Source organism: Meriones unguiculatus, chromosome 4 (assembly GCF_030254825.1).
Source record: "Meriones unguiculatus strain TT.TT164.6M chromosome 4, Bangor_MerUng_6.1, whole genome shotgun sequence".
NCBI classification, from domain to species: Eukaryota; Metazoa; Chordata; class Mammalia; order Rodentia; family Muridae; genus Meriones; species Meriones unguiculatus.
In genome coordinates, this window is record NC_083352.1 from 37228947 (window position 1) to 37248707 (window position 19761).

The following is a 19761-nucleotide window of genomic DNA, read 5'->3' on the forward strand; positions in this document are numbered from 1 at the left end:
CAAGATGGTTGTTGCGAGGCATGCTGGGAGTTGTAGTCCGCCCCCGGAGCCCGGCCTTGAGCAAGCAATGACGCCACTTCCGGGTGGAGCCAGGTAGCGCGAAGTGGGTTTTCTTGCCGTCGCCGGGTGGTGAGCCTGGTAAGTGATTCTGATTGTCAGTGACCTCTCCATATTTCCCCCTAGGACTTCGGCAGCCGTTAGGAGAATGGTCCCAGGCCCCTGAAAGAAGCTGCCCTGAAGGGGCCAAAGGTGGCTGTGCGAAATTTCCTCACTTGGGTCTCTTGGGACCTCGCGCCTCAGCAGCACTCTGACACGCGACGCTCCAGGTCAGTAAATGCATCTTGACACTATTTGTCAAGGCACCGTTTGTTGTATTTGGAAGCTGTGAAAAATAACTTGATTTTGAAAAGATAGGCCTAACTTCCACCAAATAGTCTATTTCCTTGCTTACGTGGCGTAGCACTCTCGGTTTTCCTCCTGTCCCCTCACTCAGCCAGGTCCTGCCATCGGTACCGTATATTATTATCTTCTTCAGCCACACTTTACACCCCAAGCTTTCTCTCTGAACCCAGTTCCTGAGTCTAGTTAACTGCTTCCACTTAAATAGATCATTCAAACGCAGCAGCTGCAGTGCTGACTCATCATTTCCTCCTGCTCTCCCTACACCCTTACTTCGGAATATGCATCTCTGCAGATAGCACAGCTTACCCCCTCTTGTGCGCACCAAACACTTAACAGACCTGCCTCATCTCAAGAACATACAGTCAGTAATCAAATCTTTTGGATTCTACTTCTTAGTGTCTATATTATCACGCTCTTACACATTCTTGACCTTTGTGTTTACCATCATACAGTTGGGTAATATTCTAAGTTGTCTTTTGCTTTGATTTTTAAGACATAGAGTCTCACAAAACCCAGGCTGTCCTTGAACTGGCTATACAGCTGGGAATGACTTTGATACACTGATCTTCCTGCCTCCTTGTCCAAAGTCTTGGGATTACAATCATATCCCACCACAGCAGTCTTCCCAGATGTTGTTTTAAGTAGGCCTTCAGTAATTGGTCACTCTTCTTGGAAAGGGCACACATAAATACAGAGAATACCTCTTCCCTTTGGAAATTTTAAGACTTCTTTTCCTGGCTACTTGCCTTTTAATTTTCAGCTTGAGTAGTACATCCTCAGAGAGGATCTTGTTTCAGAAGTGTGAAGAGACTCTGCCAGTTTCCCATATGGTTTCTTAAGGGATTGTCATAACAACTTCAAGTTGTAACTTTTTTTCCAAGTTTACAGAAGAGAATAGACATGACCGACTAATTTAACCAAGATCACAGAATAAGTACCAGAGCTGAAAGTTTCTCTTGCTTGTCTTCTAAATCTTCATTTTATTTAAGTATTTTTTTTAATTCAAATGGTAGTATTTTTCTTTATCAAATGTCTTACAGTATTTTTCAAGAGTAGGTAAGCTCTCACAGTATTTTTCATTTCTTTGGGGTTTGGTTTCTTATAAACAATAGGATAAATGGACAGCATTATGTATCGAACTTTTTTGTTGTTTGCTTAAAATAAATTCATTGAAGTGAATTGGGATACATGGTATAATCTTTCAACAGGTTACAACATATTAAATAAGAAATGTGACAAGGAATTTGTAAAATAAAAAACTGTAATGGTACCTACTTCATATTGTGAGGATCAAAGGTAACAATAAGCCCAGTGTCTAGTCATTTAGTGCAGTGGGCGTGAGTAGTTGCTTATTTGTTTCAGAATAGGGCTCTTGTTTGTTCATATCTTTTTAGTTGCTGTTATAACACAGCATGCAATGGCCAAGAGTTTAGTTGGGCTTACGGTTCCAGAGAGTTAACATCTATGGTAAAAAAGCAGAGGCATGGCGAAGCCTCGGGAGCAGCAAATGAGACCTCACATCTTGATCCACAGGGAGGAGGCAGAGAGCATACTGGGAATGGTGGGAGGCTTTTGAAGCTCCAAAGCCTGCCTCCATCACATACCTGCTCCAGCACACCACACCTCTTAATCCTTCCCAAACAGTTTCACCAACTGGGAATCAAGTATTCAAACATGAGCCTATGGGGTCATTCTCAAAGCATCACAGGTGTAATGTAGTTCTTCAGCCTGTTTAGGAAATATTTTAAGAAGCTGATAAAATCTTTGAAGGTCAAGATTCACCCTCTACACATGCCCACTCACAAACACTCATACATTATGATACAGGTCTTTTGTCATATACCATTTGCTACCTGAGACTCAGCATACGGATCCAAATTAAGAACTGCTAGTCTTTTCCATTTTGCAGATGCTTTTTTCCTCTGTGTGATGGCAGCCATTGTCAAACCATGTAAATCCTATCTAACATGCTTTCTCTCTAGCTGTGTGCTATTTCCACTTCTGGGAGTTGGGTTCACATCCCGGTACTCTAATCTTGGTGTATTTTCTAAGTGTAAAATCACTGTTGGACCTTTTAAGATGATGGGTTCTACCAGTGTGTACTCTCTCCATCAGTAGTTACTTTCCTCTCACTGGCTTGGCCACAGCCTCTCAGCATGCTAGGCTAGTTTCTTACCACTGATATTTTCATGTCATTACTAAATGCATCAGGACTGATTAGAAGTAATCACTTTGTAATCACTAGGAAAGGAAGGGGGGTTATTGTATATTCTTATGCCTGGGACAGCCTTATGCCAATTAATTAGACTATTACTTCTAGGTGTCAGAATTTTAAGCTCCCTAGGTGATTTCAGTATGTGATTAAGGTTTGAAAACTTTTTTTTTTTTTTTTTAGAATTTACAAGGGTTGTTGTATATTCATGCATAAGGAATTAACTCATGAAATAAGTAGAAGAATTGAGTTTAATTAGTGCGATGTCCTAAACTGAAGTAGATTCTAATTTATATGAAGATGAGTTTGTCTTGCTTTACAGGGGATTTGTGTTTTCATTTGTTCAAGGTGATTTCCCCAAACCATGGATCTACTCTTCAGGATAAGAGGAGGATTTGATCTGGCTTTTCAGCTAGCACCTCCTAAAGGTATGTCTTCCAAAAACATCTTTTACTATACTTTTTGTAATGATATATATTGAGAGTCCCTTCACTTTGCAAAGGAAAATGAGTTAATGAGATAAGAAAAATAAACTCAATTTAAATGGGATTCAAACTTAGATACTATATTCTAAGTCCCTTACCAGCCCATTGGGCACCTTTGTGTATATTTAAAAAAATTAACCTTACTTTCGAATCTTTGAGGCTGTATTGAAGAAAACTGTCTCTCTCACACACACAATAGAGTAAAATAACCCTGTTGAACACAATGTATCTGGAACTATATGTTGCAGAGTTGTAATTACATGACCCATGTCCGTGTACCCAGCTCCTATAATTACTCTAGTTTATTGGATTGTTACAAGAAATTAGAAGAAGAAAATCAGGATTTGTATAAAGCAAATCCCAGGATAGCTTCTGGCTGAGGTTGATGCCAAGCCCCGAGCTAAAGAATGTGCAGGGAGGAGTGTGGAAAGTCACCATTGATTTGTGATACTCTTTAAGATGCCGCTTCAGAATCAAGGGCTGAAGGAAAACAGCTGACTCCCTCCCTGATAACAAGTGAAATCATTCCTGAAGATGCTGTCTGTGATGTTAGAGCCAAGATGTTGGAAGGGAAGGAATGAAAAGTGAAGGGGGGCACAAACAGTTAATGCAAATAAGGGCAGCATTTCTTTTTGAGACAATGAAAATTTTTATGACTGTAAAAAAATAAGTATTGATTATAAATTTTTATGAATATACTAAACACTGTTAGGTAAAATTTATGGTCTCAGAATCCTAAAAATGGAGAAGCCAAACTTGTGATAGTGATTGAAAATTTGGGGAGGTTGCTGGGTGTGGTGGCACACACCTTTAATCCCAGCACTCAGGGAGGCAGATGCAGGCAGCTCTCTGTGAGTTCAAGGCCAGCCTGGTCTACAAAGTGAGTCTAGTACAGCCAAGAGAGAGAAAGAAGAAAAGAAGAAAGGAAGGGAGGGAGGGAAAGAAGGAAGGAAGGAGGGAAGGAAGGAAGGAAGGAAGGAAGGAAGGAAGGAAGGAAGGAAAAGAAAGAAAGAAAGAAAGAAAGAAAGAAAGAAAGAAAGAAAGAAAGAAAGAAAGAAAGAAAGAAGAAAAAAGATGAAAGAAAGATATGGGAGGTTATTTGAGAGTTATGTTTACTGTTTTCTACTTTTGTCATGTTTAAAAACATTAATGTTGAAAGTTGAAGATCTTTCTAACTTGCTTACTTTTCATTTAGAAATGTTTATCAAGAACGCACTAAGACAGGTGTTGAGTGACCTCACTGCCAGGCTGTCTTCAGATGCTCTTGTCTTCAGAATTTGCAACAGCTCTGTGTACCTGTGGCCCAACAGTGACGTCAACACGGGAGAGCTGGCTGACAGCTCTGCCTGTAAAGACCTAGTGCACTTCACTCAGTGAGTATCTGACGAGTTTGTGGAAATATTTTAAAGCCTCATATCGTACTTGTAAATGTCTTTGTATATTGAAATTGTAGATTTGATCAGGAAGAAAATACAAAACGAAAATTCTTAAAAAAGAAAGACAAAAAGTTATCTGACACGGTAAGCAAATCTGTTTTCTCTACTGATTAAAATAAAAAATTAAGTCCTTGGATTTGGAGCTAAGTGAGATGTGGGTGATAATTATCTTGTGATAAGGAAAGTGGCAAGACCTGACCACTGTCATAGCTTCTTTTTCCACCACTGTGATAAAAGAGTCTGACCAGACTAACTTAAGAGAGTTTATTTTAGCTAATGGAGGGGGAAGTCAAGGCAGAAGGAATTTTACCCAGCTGGTTAGAGTGAGAGAGCAATAAATGCTCAGTCTCCCTTATTTATACAGTCCAAGATCCCAGTCATGGAATGGAGCTACCTCATTTAACCTAATCAAGACAATCCCAGAATAGGCATTCCCAGAAGCCCATCTCCTGGGTGCTTTTAGATTCTGTCAAGTTGGCAGTCAACACTAACTGCCATAGACATATTTAAGAGACACAAAGGGCTGTACTTGGAACTAATTGGATATGCATAACTAGTTCCTTCCTTGAGTACATGTGGAAGGTGGTGGGTGTTGTAGTTTGCTTTCTGTTCCTTTGATAAACCCCATGACCACTTGGGGGTGGGTTGGGGCTTATTTGGTTTACAGGTCTCCATTACTGACTTTCACTGGGGGAAGGCAGAGCAGGAATGGAAGTAGGAAACGGGGAGCAAAGCTGCTTACTGGCTTGCTCTCCTGGCTCATGCTCAGCTAGCTTTCTCATACTACCCAGAACTACCTGCCCAGGGATGGTACCACTCACAATGGCTAAACCCTCCTACATCAATTGGCAATGAAGGAAATACCCACAAACAGGTCTGATGGAGGCAGTTCTCCAGTTGGGTTTCCTAACTGGATGTATCCAGATGTATCCAGTTGACAGCAAAGATTAGCCTTCATGTTGGAGAAGATGAGGTCAGTGTAGGTTATATTTAAGATAACACTGAGATACACTAGTAACACTAGTAAAGCGTTAACTTTAAAAGCGTGGAGTGTACCAAAAAACGACTTAGAGATAATAGTTGGAAAATTCTTAAAAGGAATATACTTGGAGGAGTATGTGGCAGTGCATACAATTGTATGTTCCCCAAAATGGGTTCATTTTGTGCGTGCTTGTGATTAGAGTCTTGTATCATTAGCTGACATATTATAGAGTTTATGTTGTGTCTGAGCATATCATATTAAACAAGCATGTGCTTTCAATGTGTTCTACATTGGTGATGTTGACATTTCTGTAAGTTACTCGTGGTATTTGCCAGCTTTATCCACTGTGAAAGTACTGTGCTTTATATTAATCTAATGTCTCCTGGAAAGGTAGTTTGAGACCATAGGTTTACCTCGTCATATTTTTACCCACATAGCCCTAACCCTGACCCTATGGCTCACCCTCACACTCATCCTTAGTTGTGGGAACCAAGTTCCAGGTACACTTCCCACAGCTCAGGGAAAAGTACCCCATTGATAACACTAATGTCTGAGAGACTGGTCTTTTTTTTTATAAGTTTGTCATTTCCTTCTGTGTTTACCTGATGACATTGTGTATAGACAAGTTTTTTTTCCTTAGGTAGAGATCAAAGTGGGGACTTAGGTTATGCAATGGATTCAAATCTGTTGCCACCATTAATTATTTTGTTTGTTTTAGGATTTCTTTTTTATTATTTTTAATTGTTGTGTGTGTATGGGGTGGGGGTCGGTTTTTGTGTATGAGTACAGGTGCCCCTGGACACATGAAGCAGCAGATCCCTTAGGAGCTGGAGTTACAGGTGATAGTGAGCCATCCAGTGTGGGTTCTGGGAACTGAACTCCAGTCCTGTGCAAGAGAAGTACAGGACCTTAAACACTGAGCAGTCTCTTCAGCCCCCATTGTTAGCTCTTTTGATATTTATGTTTCCCAAGATTTGGTCAATAGAAGCTTCTTCAAGATGGCTCTGGTATCCTTTGAAATTTTCTTGGTGCCCCCTACTTTTCTGTCCACAGATTATTCCAAATGTGTCATGTACTTTCCCTGTTCTAATTTGAGAATCAGCAATTCTCCACGGAGCACACACATGCATGTTTATTATACATACAGACACATATATACAAACTGCATGAACATGTTTGTCCGCATAAATTGTACTTCTGCTTCCACTTCCACTTTACTTCACACATTTTCTAGCTAGTCTCCACGAGAAGCCTTACTCTTGGCATTCTCTACTCTGTTAGCTTGTTCGATACACAGAAAAGAACTTCAGAAATGTCCTACACCAGGAGTGTCTAGTTTGAGGGGTTTGGTACTTTTTGTTTAATCAGTTCGTTCTTGTTTTGAGACAGGATCTCACCAGGCAACTCTGGTTGGCTTTGGTCTTGATAAGTAGACCAGGCTGGCCTCAAACTCATAGAAATACAGCTGCTGAACAGTTTTATTTGGTGGTTTTTTGTTTGTTTGTTTGTTTTTACCTTTAGGTCTGTGTAAAAGTGGAAAGAAGAGCATAATAAGCCAGTGAGCTGTCCACATAGCTCTAACACTAACAAACAGATGGACGGCCTATGAGTCCATCTTTCCTTACCAGATAGTCCACATTCGTGCAGTTGACTTTGAAGCAGAAAGGGAATCCCTATAGTTACTATCCATAATATAGCTTTATAAATCACCCTTTGATACAGCATTCACCCATTATATTCAATGTCCAATGTTCCACAAGTTGACTCCTACTATCTGTCTGTATAGCAACAAGTAGTAAATATAGATCTCATGCTGGAAATATCGACCTCTCTGAGAGCCGTGGCCCCCATCATTGAAAGGGAAAATGAAGAACACCACTACATTAATATGAACCTGCCAATCGATACAGTTCTATCTGTTGCTCCAGAAGAAACATGGGGAAAGTAGGTATTTTTAAAGTACTACTGCTACATTTAAATGAAGGCCCTTCTATAAAGTGATCAGGATTCCATTTTTAAAGAAATGTTACATAAGTCATACTCAGAATGATGGGCTTTTTTTTACTGTTAAATACTCCTGTTTTGTATTTTTTACTGTGGTATACTTCTTGTTATCAACCTAAAAGTAATGGAATAATTAATTACCTACTTATTTGGAAGAAGTAGGATAGCATGCCGAAACCAAGAAGGCTTCCCTTTATCCACCCAGAGCAAATACAGTTACTTGGCTTTGCATAATTTAGACTTTGATTGACAAACCTTATCAGTAAAATTGTTTACCCTATTTGGGGCGTATTAGTGATAGGTTTTCATTTTAGCCACTATACCTTTTGTTAATTCACTTAAACATCTTCTCATACAGAGTGCGCAAACTTCTAGTGGATGCAGTTCTTAAACAGCTAGTTGATGTGGAAAAATGCATTTTGAGATATATGAAAGGAACATCTATTGTGGTCCCTGAACCATTGCACTTTCTACTGCCAGGGGAAAAAAATCTTGTAACAGTTTTATATCCATCAGGAATTCCAGATGGTCAACTGCAAGCCTATAGAAAGGTAAAAGTAGATCATTATTATTACAAAAAGAGTCTCTTGTTCATTTTGTGCATAAGTAGAATTTGCAATGAATCTAAATTATTTTGTGGTTTAATTTAAAAGTATAGAAATGTGCTCATTTCTTTCATAAAATTTATTTCTTTGTAATGAAAACGTAGTTTAGTATAGTATGTAACATTTTAATTTCAGATGCTCAGTATGACTCATATAAATATGAAAATTTATCATTTTCTATAGTGGAAAATATAAATGGAAAGATGCTTACATGCCTAGAGTAACTAATGTTAAGAAATTCATTTCTCCTGTGTTACCCCCAGATTCATGAGAAAGACAATAGTACAGTACAAAAGGAATGGTGGAATCCATGGTAATTCTGATTATGATGTGATGGTAATATTGTAGCCATGAATAAGGTTATTCAAGCTTCATTGAAGAAGTCTTGGAGAAAACCTATCCAGCATTTAAAGAAATGAAATTTATCAACAGAAGGACTGGTTTTTAGAATATATTTTCTGGACCTGTAGCTTTGCCTGGCACTTATTAAAAGTTATGTCCTAAACTCTGCTCCTAAGAAGTAATATAACACTAGTCCTCTATACTGCTACAAAAGTTGGAGATAAAAGTTGATTTTCAGACTGGCACAGTGGCACACAACACCTGTAATCTAAGTACTCAGGGAAGCAAAGGCAGGCATATTTCTGTGAGTTCGAGGCCAGCCTGGTCTACAAAGTGAATCTAGGAGAGTCAAGGCTACACAGAGAAATCCTGTCTCAAAAACAAAACAGAACAACAACAACAACAAAAGTGGTTACCCTAGTAAAGGGAACAGGGACTGTCTCTGACATGAACTCAGTGACAGGCTCTTTGATCACCTCCCTCTGTCGGGTGCATCCTTGCCAGGCCCCAGAGGAAGACAATACAACCAGTCCTGATGAGACCTGATAGGCTAAGGTCAGAAATAAGGGGAGGAGGCCCTCCCCTATCAAGGGACTAGGGAAGGGGCATAGTGGGAGAAGAGGGAAGGTGGGTGGGACTGGGAGGAGACAAGGGATGGGGCTGCAGCGGGGATACAAAGTAAGTAAATTGTAATAAATAAATAAATATATAAATTAAAAAAAATAACAACAACAAAAAAGCCTGATTTTCTGATACTACACAAGCTGACCTGGTGAAACCACTAGAGTACACTGGCGATTGGCCAGACTTTAGAATAAGTATAGTATGTTTTTATGCAGTTGAAAAAACAGAGCGTTATTAACATTGGTAAATATTTCTTATTCATGCCATCCTGGTTGATTTTAAATCATTGACTTCTACTTTGTATTTAATAAGTGCATTTAAATGTCTAAAGTATATGAACATTGTTTTCCAAAATACTTTGACATATATATATCATTATGAGTTACAATTTCTGATTTATAAAATATCCCAATTCTAGCAAGTTGTTTTCACATTTTTGTCTTTCTTTCTAGTCTTTTCAAGAGTAATGTAAATTGGTTTCAGTGAATAATGTAAATTATTCACCCATTGACCTTAATGAATTAAGTCATGTTTCTGAAAACCTATAGCTAATGTATTTTCTGTTTTATAATTCTTGAGTTTGAGTGTATTAACTAAAAATCTAAAATTCTTTTGTCTGTTCATTCTGATTTATTTAGGAGTTACATGATCTCTTCAATCTGCCTTATGACAGACCTTATTTCAAAAGGGTTAATGCTTATCACTTTCCAGATGAACCATATAAAGATGGCTGCATTAGAAACCCACATGCTTATCTGAGTCCTCCTAATATAGACGGTAGTATGGTGAGTTTAACTAGCTTTCATGAGTTGACTGATTGTTGCCGTTCATTGTTTTACATTGCTTCCCAAGAGAAGTTTTTAAGAATTGAGTGTGTGTCACCCCTAAAAAATAATTAGCACTTGTCTTCTTTAAGCCTTGTTTAAGACCTCATTTAAGGAGCCAGGTGTGGTGGCACACGCTTTTAATCCCAGCATTGAGAAGACAGAGGCAGGCGGATCTGAGTTTGAGGCCAGCCTGGTGTACAGAGCTAGTTCCAGGATAGCCAGGGCTACAGAGAAAAACCCTGCCTTGAAAAACAAAACACCAAAACAAAAATAGCCCTCATTTACGATAGCTGTAGTTAGTGAGTGGAAAGAAGGCTTAGTAGTTAAAGAGTGTCCGCTGCTCTTCCAGAGGATGAGTTCAGTTTCCAGCCCCACATCAAATGACTCACAGCTGCTGTTACTGCAGCTCTAGGAGATCTTATGCTATCTTGCAGCACTCACACACAAAAGAGATCTCTATACCCACACATTAATTAGCTGAGACTGGTAGCACACATGCCTTTAATCTCAGCAAGTTCTAGGCTAGTCAGGGAGACGGCCTTAAAAAGAGCAGTAATTAATGATATAAAAAGGTTGTAAGTAGAGAGTATTTTCCACATACCTCTTACTAACATGACATTCTCTGATTTCTCTAAATGTTTGTTCCTTCTCGTTCTGCACCTGACAAATGATGCTAATTAAGGGATAGTCTTCGCAGGCCACAATATGGACAAGGCTAAGATGCCAGACTTCCTATACTGTACAGCATGCATCTGGTTGCAAACAGACTTTCAGGATAACTTGGATAACTGGGTTGTTGGAGAGTGAGGACAGGGGTTAAATTAAGGATACATGAAGGCCTCTAAAAAGAATCTCACTGTCATCCAGGAGTAGAAGCACAGGGACAGCAAGGCCTCTTAGAAACAAAGCTGGCTCAGGCTCTCCAAAGGCAGGCTCCTTGCTGTCATTCTGCTGCTTTCCCTGTGTGTACTTTGGCTCCTGATGGCTTTTCTCTCCTTTTGTCAGCCTACTACCTCCTGTATCTGCATTGTTTTAGTTGTCTTTGAACTGTTCAGCATATATTCCTTGCAACTTTATCCTCTGCTCTTACTGCTAAGTTTAATGTGCATGTCTCAATTTACATTCCAAAGGAAAAAAAAGTGATTGGCCATTTTTTGATTGCATTCTTTCAGTACCTTCTGAGTGTCTACGAGCTTTAGCAAGGAAATCTTAAAACTCAAAATGAATAGTTGCTATCATAATTGCGAGAGAACTGAGGACAGCCCAGTTTTGGTCTTAGCCATTAGCGTATACCTGGAGCATCGTTTTAAATCTATGATAGGTAATCTAGAGATTATTTAAAGTATGACAGACGATGTACAACATGTGTTATAAAAAATACTATGCCATTTTTTATAAAGAGCCTAAGTATCCAAGGTTTTACATTTGCACTGGAGTCCTGGGACAGTTTTCTATGTATACTAAAGGACCATTGCATAATGATACGTTCATCCTTCCACTTTTGTTTAAGAGCTTCATGTGTATATATACAATAAAATATAAATTACTTTAGCAATATTTGTTTCATTGTAAGTTTTATAACAATGGATTTGTGTCATATAAATCCAGTTTACCGTGTTCATTGTCATGTCTTATTCACTGATGGAGTCAGTTTAATAATATTTTATAAGATTTTTTCATCTATATTTGTAACTAATATTTCCTTATAAGTTTCTCTTAATTAAAAACGTATCAATAATATACAACCTATGAAATGAGTTGGGGAGTGCTCCATCTCTTAAATTTTTAGAGTTTATATATGATTGGCATGGTATTTTCTTGATCATTTGATATGACTACCGTGAAAACAACCTGGACTTAGCATTTTCTTTGTGAGATAGTCTCTTTTACATGGATTTTATTTTAATTGTGTGTGTATGTGCATGTGTGAAGGCGACTGTGGAAGCCAGAGGTTTTGGATGATGAGGCGGTTGTGAGCTGCCTGAAGTGGATGCTGGGAACTGAGCTCAGGTCCTCTGCTGGATGCACTCTTCCCTGCTGAGCCATCTCTCTCGCTCCTTTGGGAACATTCTTAATAACACTCAGCTTTGGTAGTGATATGGGATGCTTTCACCTTTGTGAGTCACATTTCCCTAGGTCTTGATTCCTCGTATAATTATGCTTTTTAATTCTTCATATCACTTTATGATTTTTCCCTTTCTTTAACAGTTTGCCTCTGTTGACTCCTCTTTATAACCCTTGTTGTCTTTCTCACTAATTTTTGGCTTTGTTTCTTTGATTTCATGTGTTGCTTCTAACTTCTTAAATTAGAATTTAGCCTGTTATTAATCTTTCCTATTTTCTAATGTCAAGTTTTAAATTTCAGATAAAGCACTAACTTTGTTGTATTCTGTAATTTTAATTTGAAAGGGTTTTGTTTCATTTACTTTTAAGTATTTTTATATTTATATATGATGGTACTTCAATTTTTTCTTTAAAAATTATTTAATGTCCAACATATACCTGAATTTTTCCTTTTCCTTCTAGTATATAACTACTGCCTACTATTAGGAAGAACTTCTAAAGAGGACGACTCATCTGCTATGAGGGCTGTGACAGATGACAGACACATGCCAGGTAGCTGCAGACTGTAGGAATGTGTCTGTCACGGTTCTGGAAGCCTAAGTCCAAAATTAGCATCACTTGGTTGAAGTAAAAGTATCCCCAGGGTTCCCTCCACAGGTTCCTGAGGAGTAACCGTTGTTTCCTCAGTTTCAGGTAGCTGCTGGCATTCCCTGGCTGCCCTTATAGCACTGAGAACTGATTCCTCTTGTTCCTCTGTGATAAAAAAAAAATGCTTATGTGTGCCTTTAGCGGCTGCCTGGATAACCCAGGACAGTCCTCCTAACTCTCCACTTTAAAATCCTTAGTTACATAAAAGTGGGATTGTTGTTGCTTTGGAGATGAGCACACAGATCTTTGGGGGTAGCTGTTTTTCTTTTTACCTGAGTGGCCTAATTAGCCATTGTTCCTGAGTCCCATTATACAGAGCTACTTTTGTTTGCTTATCTATTCCTTTATTTCTTCTTTTGTTTGCTTATCTATTCCTTTGTTTCTTCCTTCCTTCAGGCCATCATTTTTATAAACATGTTTATCAGCTGTGTGTCCTCCCTTTTGTGGAAGCTAGGGCCTGGAAATATTTGAATAAGGTACAACATAGTCTTTCTAGCCCACATGCTGGTGTGGACAGGCAGACATTGAAACTATAATCAGTTATATATGAAATAGCTAAAACTACTTTGAAAATTTAAATATATATGTGTGTATACATACATGAATATAGGAGAGAGCTGACAGCCGTGACATGGGTAGGTGGTGAGAAAGTGGGCGTGCCATTTTTAAGTAGGTAGTCACAGAAGCCTCCTGGCATTCAATTGGAGACCTACATAGAAAAGGAGCTTATGCCATAAAATTAATTGCAAACAGGATATTTCTAGCCAAGAAAATCATAAAACTTCATGATCAGATAGCCACTGGCATATTTGAAACTAAATTAAATTAAGAAAGGGGAAAATGTAGGACCTGGCATTGTTAAGCCAGAACATACATCTTTTTAAGCAGGTTTCTAAGCAAGTTCACTGGTAAGGACTCTGGATGTATAGGAAAAAGCCAAAAGAATATCATACTAAGGTCATTGTTCTGTGAAGGCATTTTTATAAGGGCCTAAAGGGGTGATTCTCACTGGTTCTATTGCTGTGACCCTTTAATACAGTTCCTCATGTTGTGGTGACCCCCAACCATGAAATTATTTTTGTTGCTATGTTATAACTGTAATTTTGGTACTGTGTTTTCCAATGATCTGAGGCAACCCCTGTGAAAAGGTTCGCAACCCACTGGTTGAGAACTGCTGGTCTAAAGTAAAAGTCTAGTTCTCAAAACAGTAACCATGACTCACATTTTTCTAAAGAGTATGTACTTGTCTTTAATATTTGACTACATTTATTTTTTATAGATTTGTATGGTCCAGGGCATCTATGCTTATCATCATTATATGCAGGATCGGATAGATGACAATGGCTGGGGATGTGCTTATAGATCCCTACAGACTATCTGCTCATGGTTCAGACATCAGGGTTACACTGAGAGGTCCATTCCAACACACAGAGAAATTCAGCAGGTACAGAACTTGCCATTTTAAATTATAATCGATTGTATATTTCGTTTGCTTTTAATATGCCACTGATAATTATTATTACCCTGTGGCACAGTTGTTTTTATTTTGGGAAAAATGTTATTTTTACTAGTAATCAATCAGAATACCGTAACTATAATTTTAGTAATATAATTTTAGTAATACAGATTTTTTTTGATACATAAAGGCTCTAGTTGATGCCGGTGACAAACCAGCAACATTCGTTGGATCACGGCAGTGGATTGGATCTATTGAAGTACAGCTGGTACTAAACCAACTGATTGGTGTAACTTCGAAAATATTGTTTGTCAGGTAAGGATGCTTTATAAACAAGATACATCATTTCTACATAACAGTTATCATTTTTATTAAAGTAATCGAAAAATGACACTTTCTCCTTATTTATTTCTGATCATTGCTCTTCCTCATGTCATTACTTTATAAATCTCATTGTTTTAAAACAAGCTGTGATATATACATGTATTCTCTAGACCTAATTTTAGTCTATGTTAAATTTAGGTCTCTAGACCTAATTTAGTATATGTTATTCTTGGGTAGAGTTCTAGATACAAAATGTAGTTTTCTAATGTTTAAGTCTTCAGAAAGTCTTATAAGTCTTCTAATGTTTAAGTCTTCAGAAAGTCTTATAAGGAGAAAAACAAATGTTGGCCACTGACCATTATATTTTCCTTTTGTTCTTTTTCTTGGTAAGATGTTAATAAACCAACAAATGTAAATATGATATAAATATGATATGTAAATATTTATCAACTTAATTTCCTACAATTCTAATAATAAGAGAAAATACAAATTAGCATAAATCATTTTTATGATCATAAATTGCTTTTTTATTAAAGATCTAAGAAGCTGTTGATTTAACTACCATAAACATTATACTCTGATTTTTTTTTTTTTACATATATGTAAAATTTTATTTTGGTAAATAAATCAGACATAACATTATTGCAGTCAGCACCAAATGCCCCCAAGATACAAGAGCGCCTTGGCTCAGGCCTGAGTTTGAGATTCCCCAGGCTATGACAGATCCACCCTAGAGGCTGAGACAGACGGAGGCCTGAGGAACTACACTTGTGCTTTGGGTCCTACAAAGCCCCAAAGAGAGATTTGGAGCCAGTGGGGAGAGAGAGCTGCTGAAGGAGGAAGGTCAATGTCTTCATGGGCCTAGTCCTATAGGGAGTAGTGGGAAGTCAGGGAGCCAAATTTGGTCAAGAAAGACAGAATTTGGTATGCCATGTGTTAGGTGATGCACAAGGAGGGTACCATGACAGGCCCATGCCAAGGTGTACCCCAAGGAGTTACCCCATGCAGCAGATCTGGTATAAGAAAATTATTGGGGAACGAGAGCAAGGCAGCAAGCGAGCCATGTAGGCAGGCAGAGGTACAAGAATAGAACCATGAGGGCAGAGAAGAGGACAGAAAGGGGGAAAGGGCTGGAACAGAGCTGGAGTGGTGGGAGTCCTTATATTCTGCACACACACACACGCAACAGATCTGGTTTAAGGAAGATCATTGGGGAAAGGGAGAGGAGGGCCTAGAGGAAGTGTAGAAGCAGCAAGTAAGCCATGAGGGCAGAGGGGGGAGGAGAGAGAGAAGGAAGCACCTAGAACAGAGGGGCTGAAAGAAAGCTGGGAAGGTCCTTCTAGCCCCCACGCACCTGGCACACATGGCAGTGGCAGGTGATGGCTCAAGATGCTGGGGCCCTGCAGGCAGGCCAGCAGAATCTCCTGTATGCTAACACCATGGAGACCCGGTGCCCCCTCCGCTTTCCATCAGTGTCCAGCCTTGAGCACGGACATCATGGTTGTCAGTTAAGGTAACATCCTTAATTGTTGCTTCCAAAAGTATTGGGCTAGGCAGTTTGGGGGACCATATCTATCACCCCAGGAGAGGATTCTCTGCCTATGCCTAGTGTAATAACCAGCTATTTTGGGTGAACCAGATACCGAGGGTCCTACCTACCCAACTCCTAGACACAACATAAAAAATCTGGGGATGAATTTTCTTTTGCCTTAATTAAATAAGTTAAACATTTAAAGACTGTTTCCATGGGCTTGCTTTAAACTGTGTTTATTGATATGACTTTAAATTGTCTTGTATTGATAACTACAGTAATATTTATTGTCTAAGTACTTATATTTCTGATCTCACAATTGGAATTGGAACTGTGAGAATCATTAAGAAATAATGGCAGATAAAGCAGTAAAAAACTATTTAAAAAAATTAAAGTTTGGGGCTAATGAGGTGAAAGGCATTTACAGACAAACCTGACGACCTGCGCTCAATTCCCAGGACCTCCCTATGTTTACCATGGCACAAGTGTACACATACACACTCACAGAACACAGTTTAAGAAATTAAAAAATATATTGATACATTATACATTTGTTACCAGCTTAGCCTAGAGCTTAACATCTAGTAGTCCACAAAAATAATAGTTCCTACTGATGATTACCATTTTTTTAACTTTATAATGATGGATTTTTCATTTGGTCTTTCATATATGCAGTACAAGATTCAGACAGTGGTGGGCAGTAGCAACAAATCTTAGCTCCCAGCTAACCTTTCATGTCAGGAAACCAGTGGGGTTTGCTGCTGGGTCTGCTGTTTGATAGTAGAGATACTAAATGCATTTTAATACATTTTACTCACAGTATTTCCAGCTTGGAATGCTGAGGACTGTATGTACTTTTCATTCTCCCCTTCTCTTCTCAAAAGTGGAAAGCACTTAACATTTCCAAATACTCGATAAAATAATGTACTTGAAAACACTGACTTTTCATAGAATATATTAGTCCTAGAATCTTTTATCTGTATGTGGGAGAGGTGTTATTGCTCCTAGTTTACAGATAGAAAGAATATATATATATATATATATATATATATATATATATACTTTGAAAAATGACGAGAATGAAACTGTTCAATCTCATGTTAGAAGTCCAGCCCCTTTATGCAGTTCTAGAAGCAGGAAAGCTGCAGTCTTTTCTTCTCTTCCCTAGTTAGTAGCCTTAAAATGTTAGCATTTATGTTGCAATGAATCAGGTCCCTACCACTTCATCTTTTTTTCCAGATCCACAAAGAAAAAGATTAAAAGTATTGCCCCCACCAAATTCATTACTTGACACAATGCTGAAAATAGTTATCTCATAGATGACTTCTTTTTATTTAGCCAGGGTTCAGAAATGGCCTCTCAAGGACGGGAACTGGCCAACCATTTCCAGAATGTTGGCACTCCAGTCATGATTGGTAAGGTACTTTGGACATGTTGAATTCTTCTGGCAGAATGGAGAGTAAATGAAACTTATTTGTATGTTCTAATGTTACCTTAAAAACTAGTCATTTTAAACATCTTAAAATTGGGTTTGGAGAGATGGTTTAGTGGCTAAGAGCACTAGTGGCTTTTCCAGAAGACCTGGCTTCAGTTACCAGTACCCACGTGGTGGGTCACAATCATCTGTAGTTCCAGTTCCAGGGACTCCAACGACTCTTCTGGTCCTTGCAGGCCATCACATGGTACACAGACAATAGATGTAAAATAAAACTTCAAACATTTTAAAGTAAACTTTTACACACTGCTCTTTGGACTTTAATTTCCAAAGGGTAGAGAGAAGTTGCAAAAAAGAATTAGTAACCAAAAATAAATGCTAAAAAGAAAATGATAACTATGTTTGAACATTTAAAGAGCTAAGAGTAGTATTTTGAAGGGTGATAGCCACTTGATTAAGCCTCATAAGTCATGACTATGTCACTAACTTGTCTGGTTTTATCACACAACAGACTACTTACCTTTCTTCGGGTTTTCTTTGTAAAATAAGATTTAGTGGGGCTGCTGAGATTGCTTAGTGCTTAAGAGCACTGGCTGCTTTTCCACAGGTCCTGAATTTAATTCCCAGCAACCACATGGTGGCTCCTGGCCATCTCTAAAGGGATCTGATGCCCTCTTCTGGCATGCAGGTGTACATGCAGACAGAGCACTCATACATTTAAAAATAACAATAATAAAATAAAAAGATTTGATTAATTGAGCTAGATACATGATTCTGTGGGAAAAAGCATAAGATGAATCACTCTAGTGTATAAGAAGTAGGATGTCACAGATAGGCTAGCCACACGCAGCAGATGCAAGAGGACCTGCTCTGAGAAGCTCCTTAGTGATCTCTACACTGGGAGGAGCTGCCTTTTCTACATATTAACATATGTAATAGTCATTACATATATAAGCTTACCCTTTCAAGTATATTTGCCATCTTGGTCTTTTACAATATTGGGCAGTCTATTCTAATGCTGTCAATAGGCAAAACAATCAATTTTTTATTTTAGTTGAATAAGCAGTTGAAATTAATTTATGCCCTATTAGATATTTCTTTTTTCTAGGGGGAGGAGTGTTGGCTCACACAATACTAGGAGTCACATGGAATGAAACTACAGGACAGATAAAATATCTAATTCTAGACCCACATTATACAGGTGCTGAAGATCTACAAGTTATCTTGGAAAAGGTAAATTATCTGTATCACATATATTTAAGACCCAAGGCAAAGAGAGTCAGAAATGGCTGTTGACAAAGATAAGCCAAGGTATTATTATAACAAGATAATGATCCTCACAGCAGTATTTCTAAGTCTGTTGAGTAACTCTGTTTCTATGTAGGGAAGAAAGGAAATACAACAGAATCACAAAAGCTTTGCTATTGACTAAACTTCCTAATGGAACATGATACATTTCCTTCACAGATTTTGTAGCACAGTTATATTGTCTTGTCGAAATCTTAAAACAAGAGAGATCTTAAACTTCTATACTGTTAAGACCGGGTACTGGGGAGAAGAGTGAACAGTTAAGAGCTCTTGCCCTTGCTGCAGAGGACCCAAGGTCAGGTCCCAGTTCAGTTCAGTTCTGGGTGCACACTTTAGGTGGCTCACAGCCACCTGGAACTCCAGCTCTAGATCAGCATCTCACTTAATCAATAGGTAAACAAAATACCAGTCATTATGAAGATATGACTACTTATTTATGTACATATAACATAATTCTACAAAGACTGAAGTTTTGGCAAATTTAGAATTTGTTGTCATAGTATCAACTACATAAGGTATAAATCTAAATTGATTTATGGCCAGCTAACTCTCATGTCAGGTTGGTGGGATCATTCAGCAGGTAAAAGCACTTTCTGCCAAATTTGATGACCTGAGTTTAATACCTAGAGCCTACATAGTGGACAAGAACCAACTCTTGCAAGTTGTCTCCCGACTTCAAACAAAAAATATGATTTCTTTATATAACAGCAACATTTTTCCTTTCAAAAGCAAAGTGTTAATTCATCTAGCACAGACCCAAAAGTTACTTTTCTTCACTTAGAAAATTATTCAATTACATTGGTATCTGAGTCTTATGCCAAGTCCCTGCTGCCAGAGCTTCATGTTAATTTCCATTGTGGAGTCTTAACATTATAAAAGGTTTTCGTTCCTTTCTTCAAATCTAGGGCTGGTGTGGATGGAAGAGCCCAGACTTTTGGAACAAGGATGCATACTATAATTTATGCCTTCCTCAGCGACCAAATGCAATTTAAATTATCTTGAAGTCAAGACTATAAAAATAAAAGAGCTGTTCTAATGTTAATAAAAGCATAATTTAAAATTGCATCTTTAAACTA

At 38.3% G+C, this 19761-nt stretch overlaps 1 protein-coding gene across 5 annotated transcripts; it reads left to right on the forward strand.

The window, feature by feature from the left end:
- Window positions 1-19: 19 nt before the first annotated feature.
- On the forward strand, window positions 20-19750 carry Ufsp2 (UFM1 specific peptidase 2). Of its 5 annotated transcripts, none has more exons than XM_021650746.2 (13): window positions 20-93; window positions 184-326; window positions 2963-3042; window positions 4295-4472; window positions 4553-4619; window positions 7304-7461; window positions 7880-8072; window positions 9731-9877; window positions 13911-14075; window positions 14278-14402; window positions 17281-17357; window positions 18486-18610; window positions 19591-19750. In XM_021650746.2, exons 3-13 carry the CDS (start codon window positions 2979-2981, stop codon window positions 19675-19677), a joined length of 1386 nt encoding a protein of 461 aa, XP_021506421.2. In that variant the 5' UTR covers window positions 20-93; window positions 184-326; window positions 2963-2978; the 3' UTR covers window positions 19678-19750. The 5 variants fall into 5 exon arrangements, with proteins under 5 accessions (XP_021506421.2, XP_060237701.1, XP_021506422.2 ...); XM_021650747.2 differs by having other exon boundaries at window positions 77-103; XM_060381718.1 differs by lacking the exon at window positions 184-326 and having other exon boundaries at window positions 75-138.
- Window positions 19751-19761: the final 11 nt, after the last annotated feature.

Excerpts from the sequence above, each read along its gene's own strand:
- Ufsp2 (XM_021650746.2), top strand. The coding sequence starts at position 2,979 with ATGGATCTACTCTTCAGGATAAGAGGAGGATTTGATCTGGCTTTTCAG. Across the intron at positions 8,073-9,730 it reads AACTGCAAGCCTATAGAAAG|GAGTTACATGATCTCTTCAA; the intron begins GTAAAAGTAGAT and ends TGATTTATTTAG. Across the intron at positions 14,076-14,277 it reads CACACAGAGAAATTCAGCAG|GCTCTAGTTGATGCCGGTGA; the intron begins GTACAGAACTTG and ends TGATACATAAAG.